Source organism: Giraffa tippelskirchi, chromosome 6, assembly GCF_054371585.1.
Source record: "Giraffa tippelskirchi isolate mGirTip1 chromosome 6, T2T-mGirTip1v1.2.pri, whole genome shotgun sequence".
NCBI lineage: Eukaryota > Metazoa > Chordata > Mammalia > Artiodactyla > Giraffidae > Giraffa > Giraffa tippelskirchi.
Window position 1 is genome coordinate 86,617,490 of NC_137280.1, and position 20,738 is coordinate 86,638,227.

General features: G+C 44.8%; 1 protein-coding gene across 1 annotated transcript in view; it reads left to right on the forward strand.

Annotated features, from left to right (window-relative positions):
- Positions 1-381: 381 nt before the first annotated feature.
- Positions 382-20,738, forward strand: part of LOC145510809 (olfactory receptor 10T2-like) — a 29,373-nt gene continuing 9,016 nt past the window's right edge. The window contains exons 1-2 of the mRNA XM_081503002.1: positions 382-459; positions 9,139-10,073. Coding sequence (XP_081359128.1) covers positions 382-459; positions 9,139-10,073 — 1,013 coding nt within the window. The remainder of the gene's footprint in view (positions 460-9,138; positions 10,074-20,738) is intronic.

Consider the following 20,738-nt stretch of genomic DNA (forward strand, 5'->3'; position numbering starts at 1 on the left):
TGGAGAATTCCACGGACAGAGAAGCCTGGTAGCTATAGTCCATGGGGTAACAAAGAGTTGGACACAACCGAGCGACTAACACTTTCATTTTCACTTTCGTGGTAATTCTATCAACAAGTCCTTCTCTGACTGTCTTATGTAAAATTGCAGCCTCCTCAACCTCTCAATTACTCCCTAAGTTCTCTGCTCTTTTTCTGTAGCACTAACTTCCAATATAGAATCTCACTTATTTAGTTATCAAGTTTGTTGCATATTTCCTGATTCACTTCCCTAGAGCCTTTTGCTCCTCCCAAGCTGGGATCTCTGTCTAGTTCCCTGCTATGTCCTCCATGCTGAGAGCAATGCCTGGCAGAGAACTGATGCTCCATGAATGTGTATAGCATGGAAGGTGAGCCTGCAAAACTCACAGCAGCCCTTAAAGCACAGCCTCTGGAGATGAACTCCTGGCTTCGAATCTTGGTACCATCACTGTGAGAATGTGAACAGTGATTCCCTCTATGCTCTGCTTCCCCAGCAGTGCAAAGCCAAGAATAGTAATCCCAGCTATCCTTGCCAGGAGCCTGAAACCAAAGGATTCTTAACATTGTTCAGAGAATCTTATTATTATCTGTGATCTCAGAGGATCAGTTTCCACTTTGATATATGATGCTCAGAGGGAGAAAGCCGGCTACCCAGGCTCACACTGCTCCTAGTTAGTGAAGGTGCCAGCATTCAAATACAATCTTGTCTGATTCCAGAGCTCAATCTTGTTGTCTCAGCACATCACTGTCTTGAGCACAAGATTTCTGCTTTATGTAATGGGAATTTTGGTCAGGTAGTGACCTCCCCATCACTGGAGGCATGTAAGTAGAGGCTGGCTAATTTAGCTAGAGGAGACTTCTACACTGAGTGTGTATTGAGGGATGTTTCCTTCCCAATTGCCCTCTTTATGAGGCCCAAGCTGACGTTCCTAGAGAAAGCTTGTGTTAATACCATGAAGGACCCCTTCCTATAGGACAATTACAGCTGGGAGTCCATCAGCTTCGTCTTAACTTCTCCCTCTAAAAAGCTCAGGTGGTGCTAATGATAAAGAATCCGCCCGCCAATGCAGGAGACACAAGAGACTCAGGTTCGATGCAACAGACAAGGGTTTGATCCCTGGGTCAAAAAGATCCCCTGGAGGAGGAAATGGCAACCCAATCCAGTATTCTTGCCTGGAACATTCCAAGGATGGAGGAGCCTGGTGGGCTACAGTCCACAGGGTCACAAAAAGTAGGACATGACTGAGGGACTGGGTATACATGGTTTGCTAGGGAGCCAAGTCACCTACTTATTTGCGGTTTTTACTAGACATTTTCTCCTCAGATTATATACTGAAAATGTTCATCACAAATGGTGTTAGCATATTTTGCATTCCAAAGGGAACCTCTTTATCTCTACCCTTGTGTGTTAGTTGCTCAATCGTGTCCAACTCTTTGTGACCCCAGAGACTGTATCTTGCCAGGCTCTTCTGTCGGTGGAATTCTTCAGGCAAGAATACTGGAGTGGGTTGCCATTCCCTTCTCCAGGGGGTCTTCCTGACCGAGGGATAGAACCGGGGCTTCCTGCATTGCAGGCAGATTCCTTACCATCTGAGCTTTGTGTTTCAAAGGGAACCTCTTTATCTCTACCCTTAGCTTCTTTTTTTCTGAACCAGATTGATTAAACTTCTTTAAGAACAATAAAAATATTTACCCAGAGGAAAAAGAATCCCTCTAAAAAATTTTATTTCTTCTATTGACAAAAATCCCCACTTGATGCAGAAAAATTGGGATATACAAAAACTAATGGGAAACATATGCATTTGTAGTAAGTCAGTTGGGATCCAACTGTTTTGTTTTCCATTTCTCAGCAAACACATACGCGAGGATTCTTCTCTTGTCATCAATTATTCTCAAAGACGTGACTTTAATGATAGTTCATCTTCTTGTCTATTAAAGTTTTAGCTTTTTCCCCCCTAATGATTTATAAGGGCATTTTATTGAACACTTAGGTTTTTCTTTCTCTCTCTCTCTTTTTTTTTTTAAGCTTTCAATAATGCTACTATGAACATCCTTGTACCTGGAAGTCAGAGAATTTCTTTTTTAAAAAATATTCATTTATTTGGCTGTGCTGGGTCTTAGTTGCAACACATGGGATATTTGTTCTTTGTTGTGGAATGTGGAATCTTTAGTTGAGGCATGCGGGATCTAGTTGTCTGACCAGGAATAGAACCTGGGCCCCCTGCGTTGGAAGCGAGGAGTTTTACCTACTGGAGCACCAGGGAAGTCCCAGATAACTGTTTCTTTTATTTAAATTATATGTTTGTTTATTTATTTGGGGGCTCTGCTGGGTCTTCATCACTGTGCACAGGTTTTTCTCTAGTTGTGGCCAGTGGGGGCTACTCTCTAGGTGCAGTGTGCAGACTCTAGGACGCCTGGGCTCCAGTAGTTGTGGTGCATGGGCTTAGTTGCTCTGTGGCATGTGGGATCTTCCCGGACCAGGGATGGAACCCAAGTCCACTGTACTGGCAGGCGATTCTTAACCACTGGACCACCAGGGAAATTCCCCAGATAATTTATTTTTGAGAAAATATTTAGAAGGAGAATTGTGAACCAAAATAAGGTTTCATATATGTAAACAAATTGTATTCTCCTGCAACCAACAATGCAAAGATGTAGAGGGCCTAGTTTTACTCACACTCATTAGCATCCACCTCTCATTTTGTTCTTCAATCTTCGCCAACTGGATAATTTAAAAAAATGCTATTTAGGTCTTCTGCCCATTTTTTGAGTGGATTGTTTGTTTTTCTTGACATTGAGCTGTATGAGCTGTTTGCATATTTTGGAAATAAAGCTCTTGTCAGTTTCATCATTTGCAAATATTTTCTCCCATTCTATAGGTTGTCTTTTTGTTAATGATTTCCTTTGCTGTGCAAAAGAGGAACTGAAGATTTTTTAGAGCCACAACCGTTTCTAGTTTGTTATTTGCTTATATATTTGTTTCAATTTAACAATGTTTTGTGATATTCAGAAATTACACTTTTTTAGTGCTCATAATCCAATTACTTTTTTTCTCTGTGAAGTCTTCCAAGTAATTGAATTTCTTTAAGTCTCACTATACAAGGGCCCTGATGTTCTTTCTGATATAGTTTAATTTTCAATAAAGGAGCCTTTTTCAGACACATGCTCTGGGTATCTCTGTTTAGTGTACCTTTTCTTAGATCTAGATTCCCCCTGATTCCCCATCCCTGCAACAGCACAGCATGTGGGATCTTATTCCCCAGACCAAGGGATTGAACCAGAGCCCCTGAATTGGCAGAGAAGGCACTGGCACCCCACTCCAGTACTCTTGCCTGGAAAATCCCATGGATGGAGGAGCCTAGTAGCCTGCAGTCCATGAGGTCGCTAAGAGTCGGACACGACTGAGCGACTTTGCTTTCACTTTTCACTTTCATGCACTGGAGAAGGAAATGGCAACCCACTCCAGTATTCTTGCATGGAGAATCCCAGGGACGGCGGAGCCTGGTGGGCTGCCGTCTATGGGGTCGAGCAGAGTCGGACGCGACTGAAGCGACTTAGCAGCAGCAGCAGCAGCAGCAGCAGACTGCCAGGGAAGTCCCCTAGATCTAGATTTCTTAAGTGGAGTCTGAGATTCTTAAGTTGGAATTTCATTTTGCTTTAGTTTCTGAAGACTTCAAGTCGGGCTTTGCTTTTTTTTTTTTTTCATAGTGTGAATTCCTCAGAGGACCTCATTGGAATTTTCCTAAGTTGAATATTCTTTTAGTTTTATTTGTGCTGGATCCGGAGTTGGCAAACTATACTGTGTGTGTCCTTGAGTGCTCAGTCATGTCTGAGTCTTTGCAACCCTGTGGACTGTAGCCCACCAGGCTCCTCTGTCCAAGGAATTTTCCAGGGAAGAATACTGGAGCAGTTTGCCATTTCCCACTCCAGGGGATCTTCCTGACCCAGGGATCGAATCCCTATCTGCTGTGTCTCATGCTGGTGGATTCTTTACCACTGAGCCACCTGGGAAACCCAGCAAACTGTAGTCAGAGGGCCAAATCTAGCCCCCTGCCTGTTTTTGTAAATAAAGTTTTATTGAAACGTTCAGGGACACTCATGTATACATTGTCCTTGGCTGCTTTCACACTAGATGGGCAGAGTTGAGCAGTCATGACAGAAACAGCACAACCCAAATGGCCTAAAATATTCACTCTCTGGTCCTTTACAGAAAAAGTTTGCACCCCTGTGCTTGATCAACATGACTGCCTGCTTCCTGCTTCCTGGTTTTCCTTTCTTCGTGAAAAATGGGCACAATTCCTCACTGTCTTTTGCACCCCTTAAGTTCTTCGATGGTCCTGACTAGTCTTTTCTTTATGAACAGAATGTCTTTGGACGCGATCAAGCACATTTTTGTTGCTTTTCTCTACTTATATATCTTTAGAACTAAAATTTAAAATGTATTTTTCACAAATTAAAATTGCAACAAACTTCTAAAACATTTAAAGAATCATTCTCAATTTCTCTTGACCAGTTGCTGCAGATGAGTAATTTCAGCGGCACAGCTATTTCTTCTCTTCTAAGAGTCACTGAAATGGCAACCCACTCCAGTATTCTTGCCTGGAGAATTCCATGGACAGAGGAGCCTGGCGGGTGAAAGTCCATGTCTCAGAGTCGGACACGACTGAGCAACTTTCACTTCAAGTCACTTCGAGGGTCACTGGCTTGCAGATTACCCCAAATGCCACTAGATGGCGCATAAATCGGCCCTCATCTCTCCAGTGCCTCCAGTCATGGGAGTCTCTTGAGTTGGGAGTTTTGAAATGTGCTTCCCTCCAAACGAATTAACTCTTGATAAGCAGGGAAAGATTACATTAGGACCATTTTCCAAATGAGTGCAAAATACTCAGAAACATTCCAATATAGATTCTATGCATTTTCTGGGCTTGCAAGTTAATTGATTATAAAATAATAAAACTATCACCAATCCAGTAATTAAATTTTTTTTTCTATTTATGGCAGTGCTGAGTTTTCATTGCTGCACTTGGGCTTTCTCTAGCTGCGGTGCTGGGCTTCCCTCCGTGGGGGCTTCTCTTGTTTCAGAGCACAGGCTCTAGGGCATGCAGGCTTCAGCAGTTGTGGTGCACAGGCTTAGTTGCCTCATGGCATGTGGAACCCTTCCGGACTAGGGATCGAACCTGTGTTCCCTGAATTGGCAGGCAAATTCTTAACCATTGGACCACTAGGGAAATCCCAGGATTTTTACTAATGCTTCATTATTTGAATTAAAATGGTTAAAAATTTTACAGGAATTCCCTGGTGATTTAGTGGTTTGGACTCTGTGCTTCCACTACAGGGGACATGGGTTTGATCCCTGGTCCAGGAACTAATATCCCAAATGCTGTGAAGCACGGCCAAAAAAAAAAGTCAGTAATTTCAGAATTATTTTCCATTTAATTAACACAGAAGTATTTATCAGCACAAGGCCTGGATCTGAAATACTGTTAGTTGGCCGGTGAAATTGTGTAAATTTCTAAGATCAGAAGAAATTCGCTCTTAGGGTGAGAATTATATTCATCTTTACACCAATACAGTCCTAAAATGTAAAAATTTTGAATTTTTGTAAAATTTAAATATATTAAAAAGTTGGTTTTATTTCATTTGATAAATGAAATTTTATTTAAATAAAAATTAGAAATAAAATTTACATAAAAATAAAAAACACTTTTTTTTCTTTGGCCATGTCTCATGGCTTGCAGAATCTTAGTTCTTCAACTAGGGATCGAACCTGGGTCTCCTGCAATGGAATCAAGGAGTCCTAACCATTGGTCAGCCAGGGAATTCCTCCCCCTTCTAAAAAATAATTTTTAGGAATTCCCTGGTAGTCCAGTGGTTAGAACTTGGTGCTTTTACTGCTGAGGGCCCCAGGTTCAGTTCCCGGTTGAGGAGCTAGGATCCCACAAGCCTCGAGGCTTGGCCAACCCCACCCCACCCCCAGACAAACAAAAAGCAATTTTTATGAAGGAAGGGAAAAGTGCCCGGGACCATGGAAGACATTATATAGCCTTGGGTATCAGATTTTCTTAAAGTATCACTTTGTTCATTTCAGATATCAATGTTACAGGCTTTGCCTTTCTTGGGTATCCTTTTCACATGGATTGTACAGGATTCTGTAAATTCCTAGCCCACATTCCCTTGGCCCCAATTTCCTGTCTTACCTGTCAGACTGAATTCCCTGTACATGTGGCAGGTGTGGAAGTCCTGGGAGATTAATGCCTCCTGGTAGAAATTCTTGAGCAAGATGATTGGGGATTGGTGGATAAACACCCCAGTTCCCTTACCACCCTTCAAGGACCTCCAGGTGGGATTAAATTGTAGCAATGCTCCTGAAGAAAGTCACTGGCCATCCAGCTCTACAAGAATTGAGTCACAGACCACTGCAGTCACTGACCTTCAACACATCCTGAAAGGAGTTCAGGGTGGGGATCAGGAATGAAATTCTTAGTGCTCTGGAAAGACTGGCAGAACACCCCTTCAGATAATTAGATTTTCAGGAGCGATTTTTATGAGCCAAATTTCTTGCATCACCGACCGACTCAATGGACATGAATTTGAACAAACTCTGGGAGATAGTGAAGGACAGGGGCGCTTGGTGTGCTGCAGTCCATGGGGTCGCAGAGTTGGATACAACTTAGTGACTGAACGACAACACAGTTTCTTGCATCCTCCCAAAGTTAGAAAAGCACTAAAATCAATAAGATATCTGCTCCTTGTGACTAGCAGCAAACTTCTACTGAGGTGCATGCTTGATTGCACTTCCCCCGTGTTCTCTAAAATCTGACTCCCCTGCATGCCTTCCCACCCCTCTTCCCCATCCCCTACACCCCACCCCCTGCCCTGCTTCCCAGCAGTTGCTCAGAGCTCTCTGAGGGGCTGTCTCCCAAGCTTTGAAGTGTTAGTCACTCAGTCATGTCTGACTCTTTGTGACTCCATGGACTATAGCCTGCCAGGCTCTTCTGTTCATGGAATTCTCCAGGCAAGAATACTGGAGTAGGTAGCCATTCCATTTTGTAGGGGATCTTACCCACTCAGGGATCGAACCTGGGTCTCCCGCATTGCAGGCAGATTCTTTACTGTCTGAGCCACCAGGGTAGCCCTCTCTCAAGCTTTAACGCTCAGTAAGTCCCCAGATAAAACTGAAACTAACAGCTCTCATGTTGTGTGTTTTTATTTCAGTCAACATCTTGATAATACACCTTTAATGGTCTATCTCCCTCCACCACTCCACCACCCATGTCTTTGGAGATGACGTTCCAGATAAATTACTTGCTTTTGAATCCTTGCCTCAGGATCTGTTTCTGGGGGAATTCAGACTAACACCCTGAAGTTCTTACCCCCTCTCCCTGCCCCCAATACTGTAATTTACTCCTTATAAGGTTCTTGTGATTTTCTTTAAAAATTTTTTTTAATTAAGAACATTTTTTTGTTTTATTTTATTAAAAAAAATCCCCCCCCCCCCCCCCCCAGTTTTTGGCTATGTGCAGCATGCAGGATCTAATTCTTTGACGAGGGATCAAATCCGTGCTGCAGTGGAAGCATGATGTCTTAATCACTGGACAAACAGGGATGTCCCTCTTTTCTTTTCTTTTTTTATTTGAAATATATTTGACTGTGTAAGTTTAAGGTATATCCTATAATGATATATTGTAAATATGATTACCATTGTAGCCAGGCTCCCTAGGTGGCGCTAGTGGTAAAGAACCCGCCTGCCAACGCAGGAGATTAAAGAGACATGGGTTCGACCTCGAGGATGGGAAGATCCCCTGGAGAAGGAAATGGTAAACCTCTCCAGTATTCTTGCCTGAAGAATCCCATGGACTGAGTAGCCTGCAAGGCTGCAGTCCACAGGGTTGAAAAGAGTTGGACATTACTGAAGTGACTTAGCACAGATGCACCATTGTAGCAATAGCAGCATCTCTTATCATGTCACATAATTATCATTTCTTTTTTATGGTGGGAATAATTAGGATCTGAGCTTTCCTGCCAATGCAGGAGACCTGGGTTCAATCCCCGAGTTGGAGATTTTCCGTGGAGAAGGAAATGGCAACCCACTGCAGTATTCTTGCCTGGGAAATCCCATGGACAGAGGAGCCTGATGGGCTACAGTCCAAAGGGTCACAAAAGAGTCAGACACGACTTTGCAACTAAACAACAATTAAGATCTAGTCTCTTAGCGACTTTGATGTTTATAATACACAATGGTCTATATTCACTATACCATGCATTAGATCTCTAGGACTTATTTCCTGATAGTTGCAAGTTTGTATACTTAAACATCATTTCTCCAATTCCCCACCCGCCTCCCAGCCCCTGGTAATGACCATTTTACTATTTATCCCTAACTCCCAACCTTATATATATATATATATATTTTTTTTTTAAAGTTTGACTTATATGTTCTACAAATAAGTGAGGTCATACAGTGTTTTTCTTTCTCTATCTGATCTCACTTAGCATTATGTCCACAAAGTCCATTCATATTGTCAAATGGCAATATTTCTTTCTTTCTCATCTCTGAATCATATTCCAATGAGTATATGTACCAATCTTACTTTTTCATTCATCTGTTAATGGGCACCCAAGTTATTTCCATATCTGTGATTTTCTTGTCTATTGTAGAGCTGCTAGCTGTGTGATATTAGGAAAACCATGATCTCATTTCTTGTTTATTTATTTTTACTATTTATTTATTTGACCGCACTGGATCTTCATTGCAGTATGCGGGATCTTCGTTGGGGTGTGGGGGCTCAGTAGTTGCTGTCTGCCGGCTCTGTAGTTATGTTGCTGGGACTCCAGAGTTCTGGGGCTCAGAAGTTGCCTTGCACCACTCATGGGCTTGGTTGCTGCCCAGCATGTGGGATCTTATTTTCCCAACCAGCGATGACAACTGCGTTCCCTACATCGCAAGGCGGATTCTTAACTACTGGACTACCAGGGAAGTCCCACAATGACCTCATTTCTGTCCCTCTTTCCTTTTTTTTGGTAAAACAGGGATGATTATCCTTTCTCACTGGCACATGATGTTTAGCGGAGCCTTACTGAATTATCCTATTCCATTTCCTCCGCCTTCTCCTCTCAGGTTCCTGAGAAGCAGCAGGAAAATGCCACCTGGCTGGTGACAGAGTTTTTGCTGGTGGGTTTCTCCAACCTCCCAGACCTGAGGACCACCCTCTTTGCACTGTTCTTCCTCACATACCTGGTTACCCTCAGCGGCAACGTCACCATCATCACCGTCATCCATGCGGACTGGACCCTTCACACTCCCATGTACCGCTTCCTGGCGGCGCTGTCCCTCTCTGAGACCTGCTACACGCTGGTCACCATCCCCAACATGCTGGCTCGTCTGTGGATGGAGAACCAGGCCATCTCCATCTCTGGCTGTCGGGCTCAGATGTTCTTCTTCCTGGGCCTGGGATGCAGTCACTGCTTCCTCCTCACTCTGATGGGTTACGACCGCTACGTCGCCATCTGCCATCCTCTGCGCTATTCGGTGATCATGAGACCCACGGTTTGCCTCTGTCTGGGAGCCCTGGTTTTCTGCTCCGGCTTCTCGGTGGCCTCGATCGAGACTAGCCTGATCTTCTCCTCGCGCTTCTGCCGCAGCAACCGGGTGGAGCACTTCTTCTGCGACATCGCCCCAGTCCTGAAACTCAGTTGCGCGGAGAGTGCCAGCAAAGCGCTGGTCATCTTCTTCCTGAGTATCCTCGTGGTGCTAATCTCCTTCCTCCTCATCCTCCTCTCCTACGCCTTCATCGTGGCCGCCCTCCTGAGGATATCCTCGGCAGCTGGCCGGAGCAAAGCCTTCTCTACCTGCGCTGCCCACCTCACCGTGGTCATCGTGCATTTTGGCTGTGCCTCCATCATCTACCTGAGGCCCGAGTCCGGAGGAAACCCAAACCAGGACCGCCTGGTCGCTGTGTTCTACACGGCGGTGACGCCGCTGCTGAACCCGTTGGTATACACTTTGCGCAATAAGGAGGTGAGGGTGGCTCTGAGGAGGATCCTGGCCCGAAGGCACATAATTTTAAAATAAACACTCCCTGGGACTTCTCTGGTGATCCAGTGGCTAAGCCGCAGCACTTCCAATTCAGAGGGCCCGGGTTCCATCCCGGGTCAGGGAACTAGATCCCACATGACAGAACCTAAGAGTTCATTTCGAGCTGTGGTGCTGGAGAAGACTCTTGAGAGCCCCTTGGACAGCAAGAAAATCAAACCAGTCCATCCTAAAGGAAATCAACCCTGAATATTCATTGGAAGGATTGATACTGAAGCTTCAGCTTCAGTACTTTGACCACTTGATGCAAATAGCTGACTCATTGGAAAAGACCCTGATGCTAGGAAAGATTAAAGGCAGGAGGAGAAGGGGACAACAGAGGGTGAGATGGTTGGATGGCATCACCAACTCAAGAGACATGAGTTTCAGCAAGCTCAGGGAGATGGTAGAGGGCAGGGAAGCTTGGTGTGCTGCAGTCCATGGCATCACTAAGAGTGACTGAACAACAGCAACAACAATAAGCAAAAATAAAAATAAAAAAGAATCCTGCCTACTGCAACTAAAGACCTGGTACCATTAAAAGGATAAATAAATGAGAAAAAAACCCACAAAACACTCTCTCTGTTTCCCCTCTAGCTTTTTCATGAACATGTGCCCCACCAGGTACTCAGTTTCTCCGCCACTCAACTCCCCAAACTGGAAAACAGGTTACTCCCATAACCTTAAATGAAATAGTCTAGGTGAGGCAATTCACAAACAGTGCCTGGGACCCAGCAGAAACTCCATAAAAACTGCCTTTTCCCTTCATCTTCAAGTACAATTTAAAAAGTTGTGATATGAGAGGCAGGCAGTATTAGCAACAGGAGGGTCTCTTTGTCTTGTAAATATCTTGGTGCTGAAAGATCTGAAGGCATTTTCTTAGCCAGGCAGAACTGGAAGGACTAGTGCCACTGTACTCAGTGTCATACAACAAGCACACGCTCCTTCTCAGATGCAGAGCATCTCCTCCGAGGCCATAGCTTAATGAGTCATCTGTTGACAGCTTCCTGTTTGAACTGTCCTTTGAACTCTGGACTGGTTTCTTGTGGCTGGTGACTCACAGACTTGAAAAAAAGACAAAAACTTCCAATCTACATGCAAAATAAATGTTAAACACAGTGAGCCCAAAACCTCAAGGGAAGCATGGGAAACACACAGAAATCACTGAATTTAGCAATTCAAATATTTAGTTAAGCAGGAACTGTGAAGACTCCTGCATTGCTGTGAGTAAGGTCTTTGTCCCTGGTCCTCCGCTCTGCCTTCTGGGAGGTTCCTTGCAGCTCTCTGTTCCCCATCACTACTTCTGAAGCTTTCTCATTCCGTTTCCTGCTGGGATGGTTTTAAGGGCCTCATGGCATAACCCTGGGGCATTGTTTTCTTTCTTTGGCCTCACCTCAAGGCTTGCAGGATCTTAGTTCCTGGGGCCCACAGTGAAAACCCCGAGTCCTAGGACTGCCAGGAAACTCCCCAGGGCCTTGATTTATGTGTACCAGAGAGTCATGATCCCTTGAAGGCCAAGTTCATAATTTCTCTCAAAAATGTGGTAGCTGTCTGATCTTTTTATCTCCAGGCAGCTCCATGTGCAAGTAATGACAAAGATTTCCCCTGACACAGCTCTTTTGGTTTTCCTTTTCATTTTTTAGACTGTGGCAAAAATACAACATAAAACTGACCATCTTAACCACCCTTATTTATTTATTTAAAAATTGTTTATTTATTTGCCTGGATCAAGTCTTAGTCCTGGCATGTGAGATCTTTAGTTGCAGCATGCATGATCTTTCTTAGCTGCAGCAGGCAGGAACTTCCCAGGTGGTGTAGCTGGTAAAGAATCTACCTGCCAATGCAGGAGACACTGGTTTGGTCTCTAGGTAGGGAAGATCCCCTGGAGTAGGAAATGGCAACCTACTCTTGTATTCCTGCCTGAAAAATTCCATGGACAGAGGAGACTGAAAGGCTACAATCCATGGGGTCGAAAAGAGTCGAATATGACTGAGCCTGCCTGCACACATATGCAGGATCTAGTTCCCTGACCAGGGATTGAACCTGGGCCCCCTCTGCATTGGGAGCGCAGAGTCTTAGCCACTGGACCACCAGAGAAGTCCCCATCTTAACTACTTTTAAATGTATGGTGTGTGCTAAGTTGCTTCAGTTGTGTTCAACTCTTTGCAACCTTATGGACTGTAGCCTGCCAGGCTTCTCTGTTCAAAGGCAAGAATACTGGAGTGGGTTGCCATACCCTCATTCAGGGGATCTTCCCAGCCCAGGAATCAAACCTATATCCCTTACATCTCCTGCATTGGCAGGTGGGTTTTTTTTTTTTACCACTGGTGCCACCTGGGTAGCTCAGTAGTATTAAATGCATTTAGAATGTCTTGCCACCACCCCCACTATCCATCTCCAGAGATCCTCATGTCATAAACCTGAAACTCTGTTTCCATGAAACACTAACACCTCATTCCTCATTGGCCCCCTGCCCCAACTCTTGGCAACCAACATTCTACTATCTTTTCTTTATGAATCTGACTCCTCTAAATTGCTCATAGAACTGGAATGCTACTGTAGAATTTGCCTTTCTGTGACAGTTATTTCACTGAGCATCATGTCATCAAGGTTCACCCATCTGCTGTAGTTCTTAAACCCGAATGCTACCCTCATTTATTTTCTGGCTTCTGTTCTGTGCTTAGTTGTGAGGCATGAGGCCGATGGGGTACCCCAGAGTAAGCAGCTTGAGTTCATTCCCTGTGAACAGAAACTCTGAAATGTCAGTAGCAGGACCACTGAAAGAGGAGGCCGGGCCCTGCCCAGATAACAGACCAAACATTTTTTCCTTTTTCTAAAAAACAATTTATTTATTTATTTGCTTGGCCACACTGGGTCTTAGTTGTGGCATGTGGGACCTAGTACCCTGACTAGGAATCAAACCTGGACACCCTGGATTGGGAGCATGGAGTCTTAGCTACTGAACCAACAGAGATGTCCCAAGACCACATATTTCTCACTCTTGAAGTCAAGGAGAACTTCTTGACTAGAAAACTCCTTGGTGGTCAAAAGCCTACCCATAGGCCTCTTTGCTGGAGTCCATCTTGGCTAAGAAATGCTTGTGTGCACGTGAGGACCTGAGATACATCAAATACAGACTCAGAACCAGGCAAATTGGTGAAAGAAATGCCCCATAAAAGTGATTCCAAACACCTGACTCTCTTTCTGAGTCTGCCCATGTGTCTACTCACACATACTGTATTCTTTTTCTTCCTAAGAAACACTTTACTTGTTTCACTACTTTCTGTCTTTGTGGGAATTCTTTTGGGCAAAGTCGAAGGGCCAGGGCCTGTGTCACTGACCACTGGTCTAGTGGCTGAGATTTGGTGCTCTCACTGTTGCAGCCCAAACTTAATTCTGTGGCTGAGAACTGAGACCCTGCTTCAAGCTGCTGCTCGCTTGAGGTCACCTGAGATCAATTAGACCTTGGCATTCTCTCAAGGATGTGGAGAAATGGTCAGTTTCTTGCTATAACTGCCTCCTCAGGGTCCTTTGTAACGCTGCTTCCCTGTGAGCCCCCCAAGTCACCAGAATCAGCCAATTTAAACTGTAGTCTGCATGGAGAGAGAATACCTTCATGTTGTTAGAGCCCCTTCTGCCTCTGCATGCCTCAGAACGTGCATGCATGCTCAGCTGGTCAGTTGTGTCTGACTCTTTGCAACCCCATGGACTGTAGCCCGCCAGGTTCCTCTGTCCATAGGATTCTCCAGGCAAGAATACTGGAAAGGCTTGCCATTTCCTCCTCCAGGGAATCGTTCCAACCTAGGGATCAAACCCTCATCTCCTGCATTGCCGGTGGATTCTTCACCATCTTCAGTTCAGTTCAGTCGCTCAGTCGTGTCCAACTCTTTGCAACCCCATGGACTGCAGCATGCCAGGACTCCCTGTCCATCACCAACTCCCGGAGTTTACTCAAACTCAGGTCCATCGAGTCAGTGATGCCATCCAACCATCTCATCCTCTGTCGTCCCCTTCTCCCCCTGCCTGCCTTCAATCTTTCCCAATATCAGAGTCTTTTCAAATGAGTCAGTTCTTCGCATCAGGTGGCCAAAGTATTGGAGTTTCAGCTTCAACATCAGTCTTTCAAATGAACGCTCAGGACTGATCTCCTTTAGGATGGACTTTACCTTCTTAGCCGTTGGGAACGTCCACCTCTCTCTTTGATGATAATGGGAAGAAGCAGCGACTAAAACAAATAGCCTGATTTTCCCTAACCACCTCCCAGAGGGCTACAGACTCAACAAACACAGTCTGCTATGCATGACTCACAGTTGTGCTTGCACCTGGTAAGGATGACTGCCAGCCCAGGTGGTGCTGTCTTTAGTTTAAGGAGATGGGAGCAAGGATTGGGGCCTTGCATCACGGTTTAGAAGGAGCCCGATGACTTGGGTTTTTTTTTTTTTAAATAAGTTTATTTATTTGCTTTTGATTGTTCTGAGTCTTCTTTGCTGTGTGCAGTCTTTCTCTAGTTGCAGGGCGCAGGCCTTCTCATTGCAGTGGCTTCTCTTGCTGCAGACCACAGGCTCTAGAGTGTCTGGGGCTTTAGGAGTTGCAGTGAGTGGGCTCTAGAGTACGGGCTCAGTGCTTGGGGCACATGGGCTGAGTTGCCCCCTTGGCATGTGAGATCTTCTGGGACCAGGGATAACCTGTGTCCTCTGCATTGGCAGGCAGATCTTTAACCATCGCATGCCACGTGGTGAGGCCAAAAAAAAAAAATTCCTCTCTGGTTTTGCAACTCACTTAGGATAAAATTCAACATAAGCACAGGGGGAAATGGGTGGGGCCCTAACACTACACCCTATGATAGGCATGAAGAAGCCATATGGTTGAAGCACAGTGCACATTTTTGAGGCGCTCCCAGTCTGGAGTCCCAGGCAGTGCTGCTTGAGTTCACATTCTGCCTCTATCACTTATAAGCTGTGCAACCTTGGGTAAATTCCTTTGTTGTAGCCAGGCATTCCAGGAAAGAAACTCACTCAGAAGGACAATGTAGATACTGGAGTGCAGTTTATTACATCAGCAGGCCCAAGGCAGAGTCTCCTCTTAGCCAAGGACCCTGGCCAGTTTTTGTGAAAACCTTATATACCCTAAGTGTATGTGCTCAAACCCACCTCCCCAAATTCTCTGAAACTAGTCTGAAAAAAGGAAAAGAAAGATACAATCAAAGTTAACCTGTGATTCGTATGCCTTAAGCCTAGGTAGTTAACAGTTGACAATTATCAATAGGCCTGTGATCATACCCCAATAAGCATAACAGAATTTATGATTCTATTCAGTTACACAGATAGTTAGGGTATTCTTTTAGGCGATGGAGAGTCTAGGTATGAGCCTTGGGGCTCTTCCATCCCAGGGGTCTGGTTTTCCACTTGGTATGTCATTTCCATAGATACTGGACATATAGCTCAGAGTCCACAGTCCAGCCTAAGATGGAGTTCTGCTTTCAAGACGGAGCCTGTTCTGTCTGTTTCCTCCTTCATTCCCCCCTCTTGATGCTCTTATCTCATAGTATGAGCATCAATCATAGGGATATATTGTGCCGGAGTCCAGCTCCAGCAGGTCCAGGGTTTCCCTCAGGATGGACGGCGTCGGCGATGCAAATGAGAAGGCACAGTGAGTCTTAGCGTTTTCCAAGTGTCTACTCCCTTTATTGTTTTTTAAGACAGCTTTTATATTTTTAGTGTATATAGAAACAAATGTAAAGTATAGAGTCATACCAATTCAGCTTAAGGGACATACCAATTTAGCTTAAGGGACATGCCAATTCAGCTTAATGGGTATATCTTAATGGGCCTATCAATTTAGCTTAATGGGCCAGCAGTTTCGACCCTCATCGAAGCCGTTTACATGTCTTTAGTTACAAAAAGCCTCATCTTGTTTACATCATCTTCTGGCCTGGTGGCCTGCTAACACCTTGTGACTCTCCATTGATAAGGGTTGATCAGTCAGAACACTTTTGTATCGGGCACATCAGGAAAGAATTCATCAACAGAAAGTTTTAAGGTAAAACCTGTTTTTGGTAATTTACCCTACGCCTTGAGCTTAACAGAAAAGAATGTGGTTCCATAAAGTCATAGAACAGCAAGCTGAAGTTCAGCTTTAAGTAAGAATCATCAGTTAAATCAACAATTGTCTTATTATTTGTATTAAAGCTAAACTTCTATTTATATACATCTCTAACTATTATGCTTTCATTATATAGGCTAAATACGTTAAGAGTAAAAACATAGTGAGTAAATATAGATTAAGTAACAGTTTCACAAAGCAATATTTTTTACATTTCCTAACAAGCCTTTTTTTCCTGCGAAAGGTTTTGTGCCCATAGGGGCTTTCTGTGCGGAGGCTCTCAATGCTGTTTTATTACTAGGGAGCAGTCATGCACATTAGCTCCAAAGGCGCAGGTACATTTATTAAACAAACCAATATGTTAGCAAAAGGAATTTAGATCAGCATACTCTATATCCCAGATAATTTTATTTAGGGTGCTACCGTTCAGGGGCCTTGTTGATTTGAGGTTTCAGAATGATCTATTTTAGAAGGGAATCAGGAAAGGCCTTTTGCCTAAATCATAGAAAATAAGAAGAGGTTTATTATAGTAAACATCAGAAAGACAGATATCATCTTTAAGGTGAGCGCTGAGGCAGCCTTCGGAGAATCCCTGAGGCCTGAGAAGCCTTGCTCAATCAGTCCTTTTTCTCATGACCCTGTCATGGGTGGGATCTCGTGAGCTGGCTCCCAGCAATATTGCACCCTGGATCTCTGACTGCCAATTTGGGAGAATGACACCAACCTTTGGGTTACAAAGTTCATAATACATTGTAAAATGCAGGGTCCACAAAGCAGAACTATCAAGACAACTATAACAATGATAAACATAGTTAGTTTTCCACCAATCACCCTTCACCCAAGATAGGACTGAAGTCCAGAAAGGAATGTTTTCATCTGACATTGCTTTTACCTGTTTTTTCATGTCATCTAAAGTAGCTGATACATTGCCAGATAAATCAGGACTATATACACAACATTCAACCTTAATTATAGCACAGGTCCCTCCTTGAGCAGCTGTGAGCATGTCTAAAGCCATTCTATTTTGAATTACTGCTTTTCTCATTTGGATTTGTTCTTCATTTAAGGCTTGGATGGCTTTAGTACTATCTAGGAGGGCCTGTTTTGTGAAATTAGTCAAGGCTTCTACTTTAATCATAATATCTGTTGTCCCTATAGAAGGTACGAATAAGGCAGCAATATACTCATACCACTGAAACACAGAACTTGTCCACCTAGCATGTAAATAAGGTAGAGTTACCAGGGGTTGTTGTAGGTTAGGCTTTATGCTGCCATGGGCAAAAGCAAATCCCAGTGTGCGGCGGCCTACCCAGCCGATTGGTAACCAAGGCCAAAGGTTAGGCCCACAAAGCCATCGGGTTCCACTGGGCGCCACCCAGTGGATTCCAGGGTTATACTTCCAATCAGAGCCTGGCCAATGGATGGACTGTTTGGGGTGGTATGTGATCTTGAATGTTTGTTTACATTGTTCAGGGGATAGATACCCTATATATTTTAGTTCTTTTGGGTCTATGGACGGTCACCAAACCCTACCCTTTGTTCTTTTTGTTCCCAGCATATAGTGGCGGGAGTAATTAATTGACCCTTTTCTGGGGTCAACTGGAAATGTTCATCCTAGACTTGGTAGAATTGTTCAACATACCCAGAGGCTGTTCCTCCCTTGCTAGTCAGGGAGCTTTTTTCTTTTTTGTTCTTTAAATATGAGGTATAGGCTTTTGTTACTTCTATGAAACTGGTGTTTACATCAAATGTAACCCCATGACCCGAGTGTATTGACTGTAGGTCCGGCTTACACCAAGAGAGCAGGGAGAGATTTTGATTGACAAGAGAAAGGAAAGTCTCTTTTTGTCATCCTAGAAAAGAGCAGAGTGGTTTAAAATCCCTTGGCGGAGGGATGACACCCACCAAGGAAGTCCATCCATCACAGACAGAGGCATACCCGCACATAACCAGCAGCTGGAGGTGTTGTGGAAGTCCACGTAGGAATGTGCCCATGAGATGAAAACATTGTCCTGAGTTGAAATGGAAGTTAAATTCAAAATCATGTTGATGAGGCCAAGCAGCGGGAGTTGATTATGTGGCTTCATCCTGAAGGGGCTAGTCTGGGATATTCTTTTCCTTCTTCTTCTTAAGGATGATCTTAGTCTCTCAAGGGTCAGTGGGGTCCCTCTGCACAGTCCACTAAGTGTTTTCTGGGTCTGTGTGGTATGTTCTCGTCATCCTCATGTGGTGGATCCAGGGTGTGACACCTGCAACTTTAACTGCCGTAGGGGTGGTTAGGACAACAGTATATGGACCCTTCCAATGTGGGGCCAAGGAGTCGTGTCTCCAGTCCTTGACCCACACCTGATCCCCAGGCACAAATTCATGAATCTGTTCCCAAAGAGGGAATGGCACCCTTTCTTGTACAAACTTAGTTACCTGATTTATTACTTTACCCAGTTGTTCCATCTGCTGTGAAATCTCATCTCCCCTTACCTGAGGCAAATTTGTTGACACCTGTTTTATTATGGGAGTGGACTCCCATACACAATTTCATACAGAGAATAGCCATGGGGCCATGGGGTCATCATGAGTCTGAGCAGAGCTGTTGGAAACAAGTCCACCCAGGAGCAGTCAGTCTCTATGATCCACTTGGAGAGTGTCTCTTTAAGTGTCCGGTTGGTTCCTTCCACCATCCCAGAACTCTGGGGCCTAAATGCTGTATGTAATTTCCACTAAAAGTTTTGCTTACTTGTTGTACTAAATCAGCTACAAAAGCTGGGCCATCGTCTGGTACGATGCTGGTAGGAAATCCAAATCTAGGAACTATCTCCCTAAGCAGGCACTGGGTAACTTCTGATGCTCTTTCAGTCTGGGTAGGAAAAGCTTCTACCCATCCCGAGAACGTACATAGCATGACCAGCAGGTAATTGTAGGGTCTGTGAGGTTTCATTTCAGTGAAGTCCACTTCCAGGTGTCCAAAGGACAGCGTCCCTGGAGGTTTTTGTCTGTGCCGACAGGCAGCATTGACCTGTGAGGAGGCAGTGCAGTTCTGAGATTCTATCCTGCATAGGGAAGAGAGGCGGGGAACCAAGAAATATTTTTGAATTAGCTCTTCCAGTTTATCATGGTGTAGGTGGGTCGCTTGGTATGTTTGGCTTCCCAGAGTGGGTGCCAGCTCCTCCAGTACCAATAATTTGCCACTTGGCAATTCCCACCATCCCTTTTCAGTCTTGATGTCCCCTTCCACTCTGGCTAGTTGGTTTTGGGCTTCAGTGTATTTTGGAGACTCCAGCGTTAGCCCAGGCAGCTCCGCCAATATGAGAGCTTTAATATGGGCCTCACTTGTCACCCCCAAGCCCTTGGCTGCTTATTTAGCGGTCTTATCTGCCAGTCTGTTTCCCCAAGCCCGGGAGGTATCCTCTTATTGATGTTCTCAGCAGTGTATGACTGCAACCCTTTCTGGTTTCCAGACAGCATCTAATAGGGTCTTAATTTCTTCCTTATTTTTAATATCTTTTTAGTGTCAAAAGGCCTCTCTCCTTATACCGAGCTCTGTGTACATGTAGTGTGGCAAAAGCATGCCTGGAGTCTGTATAAATGTCTCCTTACCTTTTGACAGCTGGAGGGCCCGGATTAGAGCATGTAGTTCAACCCGTTGAGCAGACCAGTGTGATGGCAGAGAGCTAGCCTCAACGATGGTTTCTTCCATGACTACTGCATATCCTGACAGTTGTTGTCCTTGTTTTACCAGGCTGGTGCCATAAGTGTACAGGACCCAATCTGGGTCCATGATTGGCTGGTCTCTCAAGTCAGGTTTGCTGGCATAAACTTCTTCTAGGATTTCCTTGCAGTCATGTGAGGGCCCACCTTCTCCCACAGGAAGGAGAGTGGCCGCATTCAGGGCCTAATGAGGCTCAATAGTAGCATGGGGGTTCTCATATAACAGTCCCTAGTATTGAGTAATCTGGGATGTCGACAGCCATTTATGGGGGTCCCCTTGCAGGAGAGTGTTGACCTCATGCGGGACTTTTATGATCAAATCTTGGCCCAAATTCAGCTTGGTTGCCTCCTGGACCAGTAAGGCAACACTTCAACTGCCTGTAAGCGTCCCAGCCACCCAGTGGCAACATTGTTCAGCCGTTTCGGGAGATAAGACTCGGGTCTGTCGCATGTCCCCATAGTCTGGGACAACACTCCCATAGCCACCTTGTCTTTTTCAGTCACGTGAAGAGCAAACGGCTTAGCAGGTCTGGCAGGCCCAAGGCGGGCGCTATTGTACGAGGTTTGAGCTCTATTACCACTGGGACTTGTTTTGCAAGCCTGGGGGGATTGTCTTCCACCCAGACCTCAGGGAATTGTTAAGTTAACTCTCTCCACTGTTTAGCCTGTCCAGTTTTCCTTCTGGGAGATTGTGCAACCTCCATTCATCCTGAGGGGTTACTGAGAGGAAGAGTAAATAGGTTGCTGAGCCCACTGGAAGAGTGGGTCTTTCTTAGGGGGGAGAGGTCACTTGTGCCCCCAATTTAGACAGCGAGTCTCTTCCCAACAAAGGTACTGGG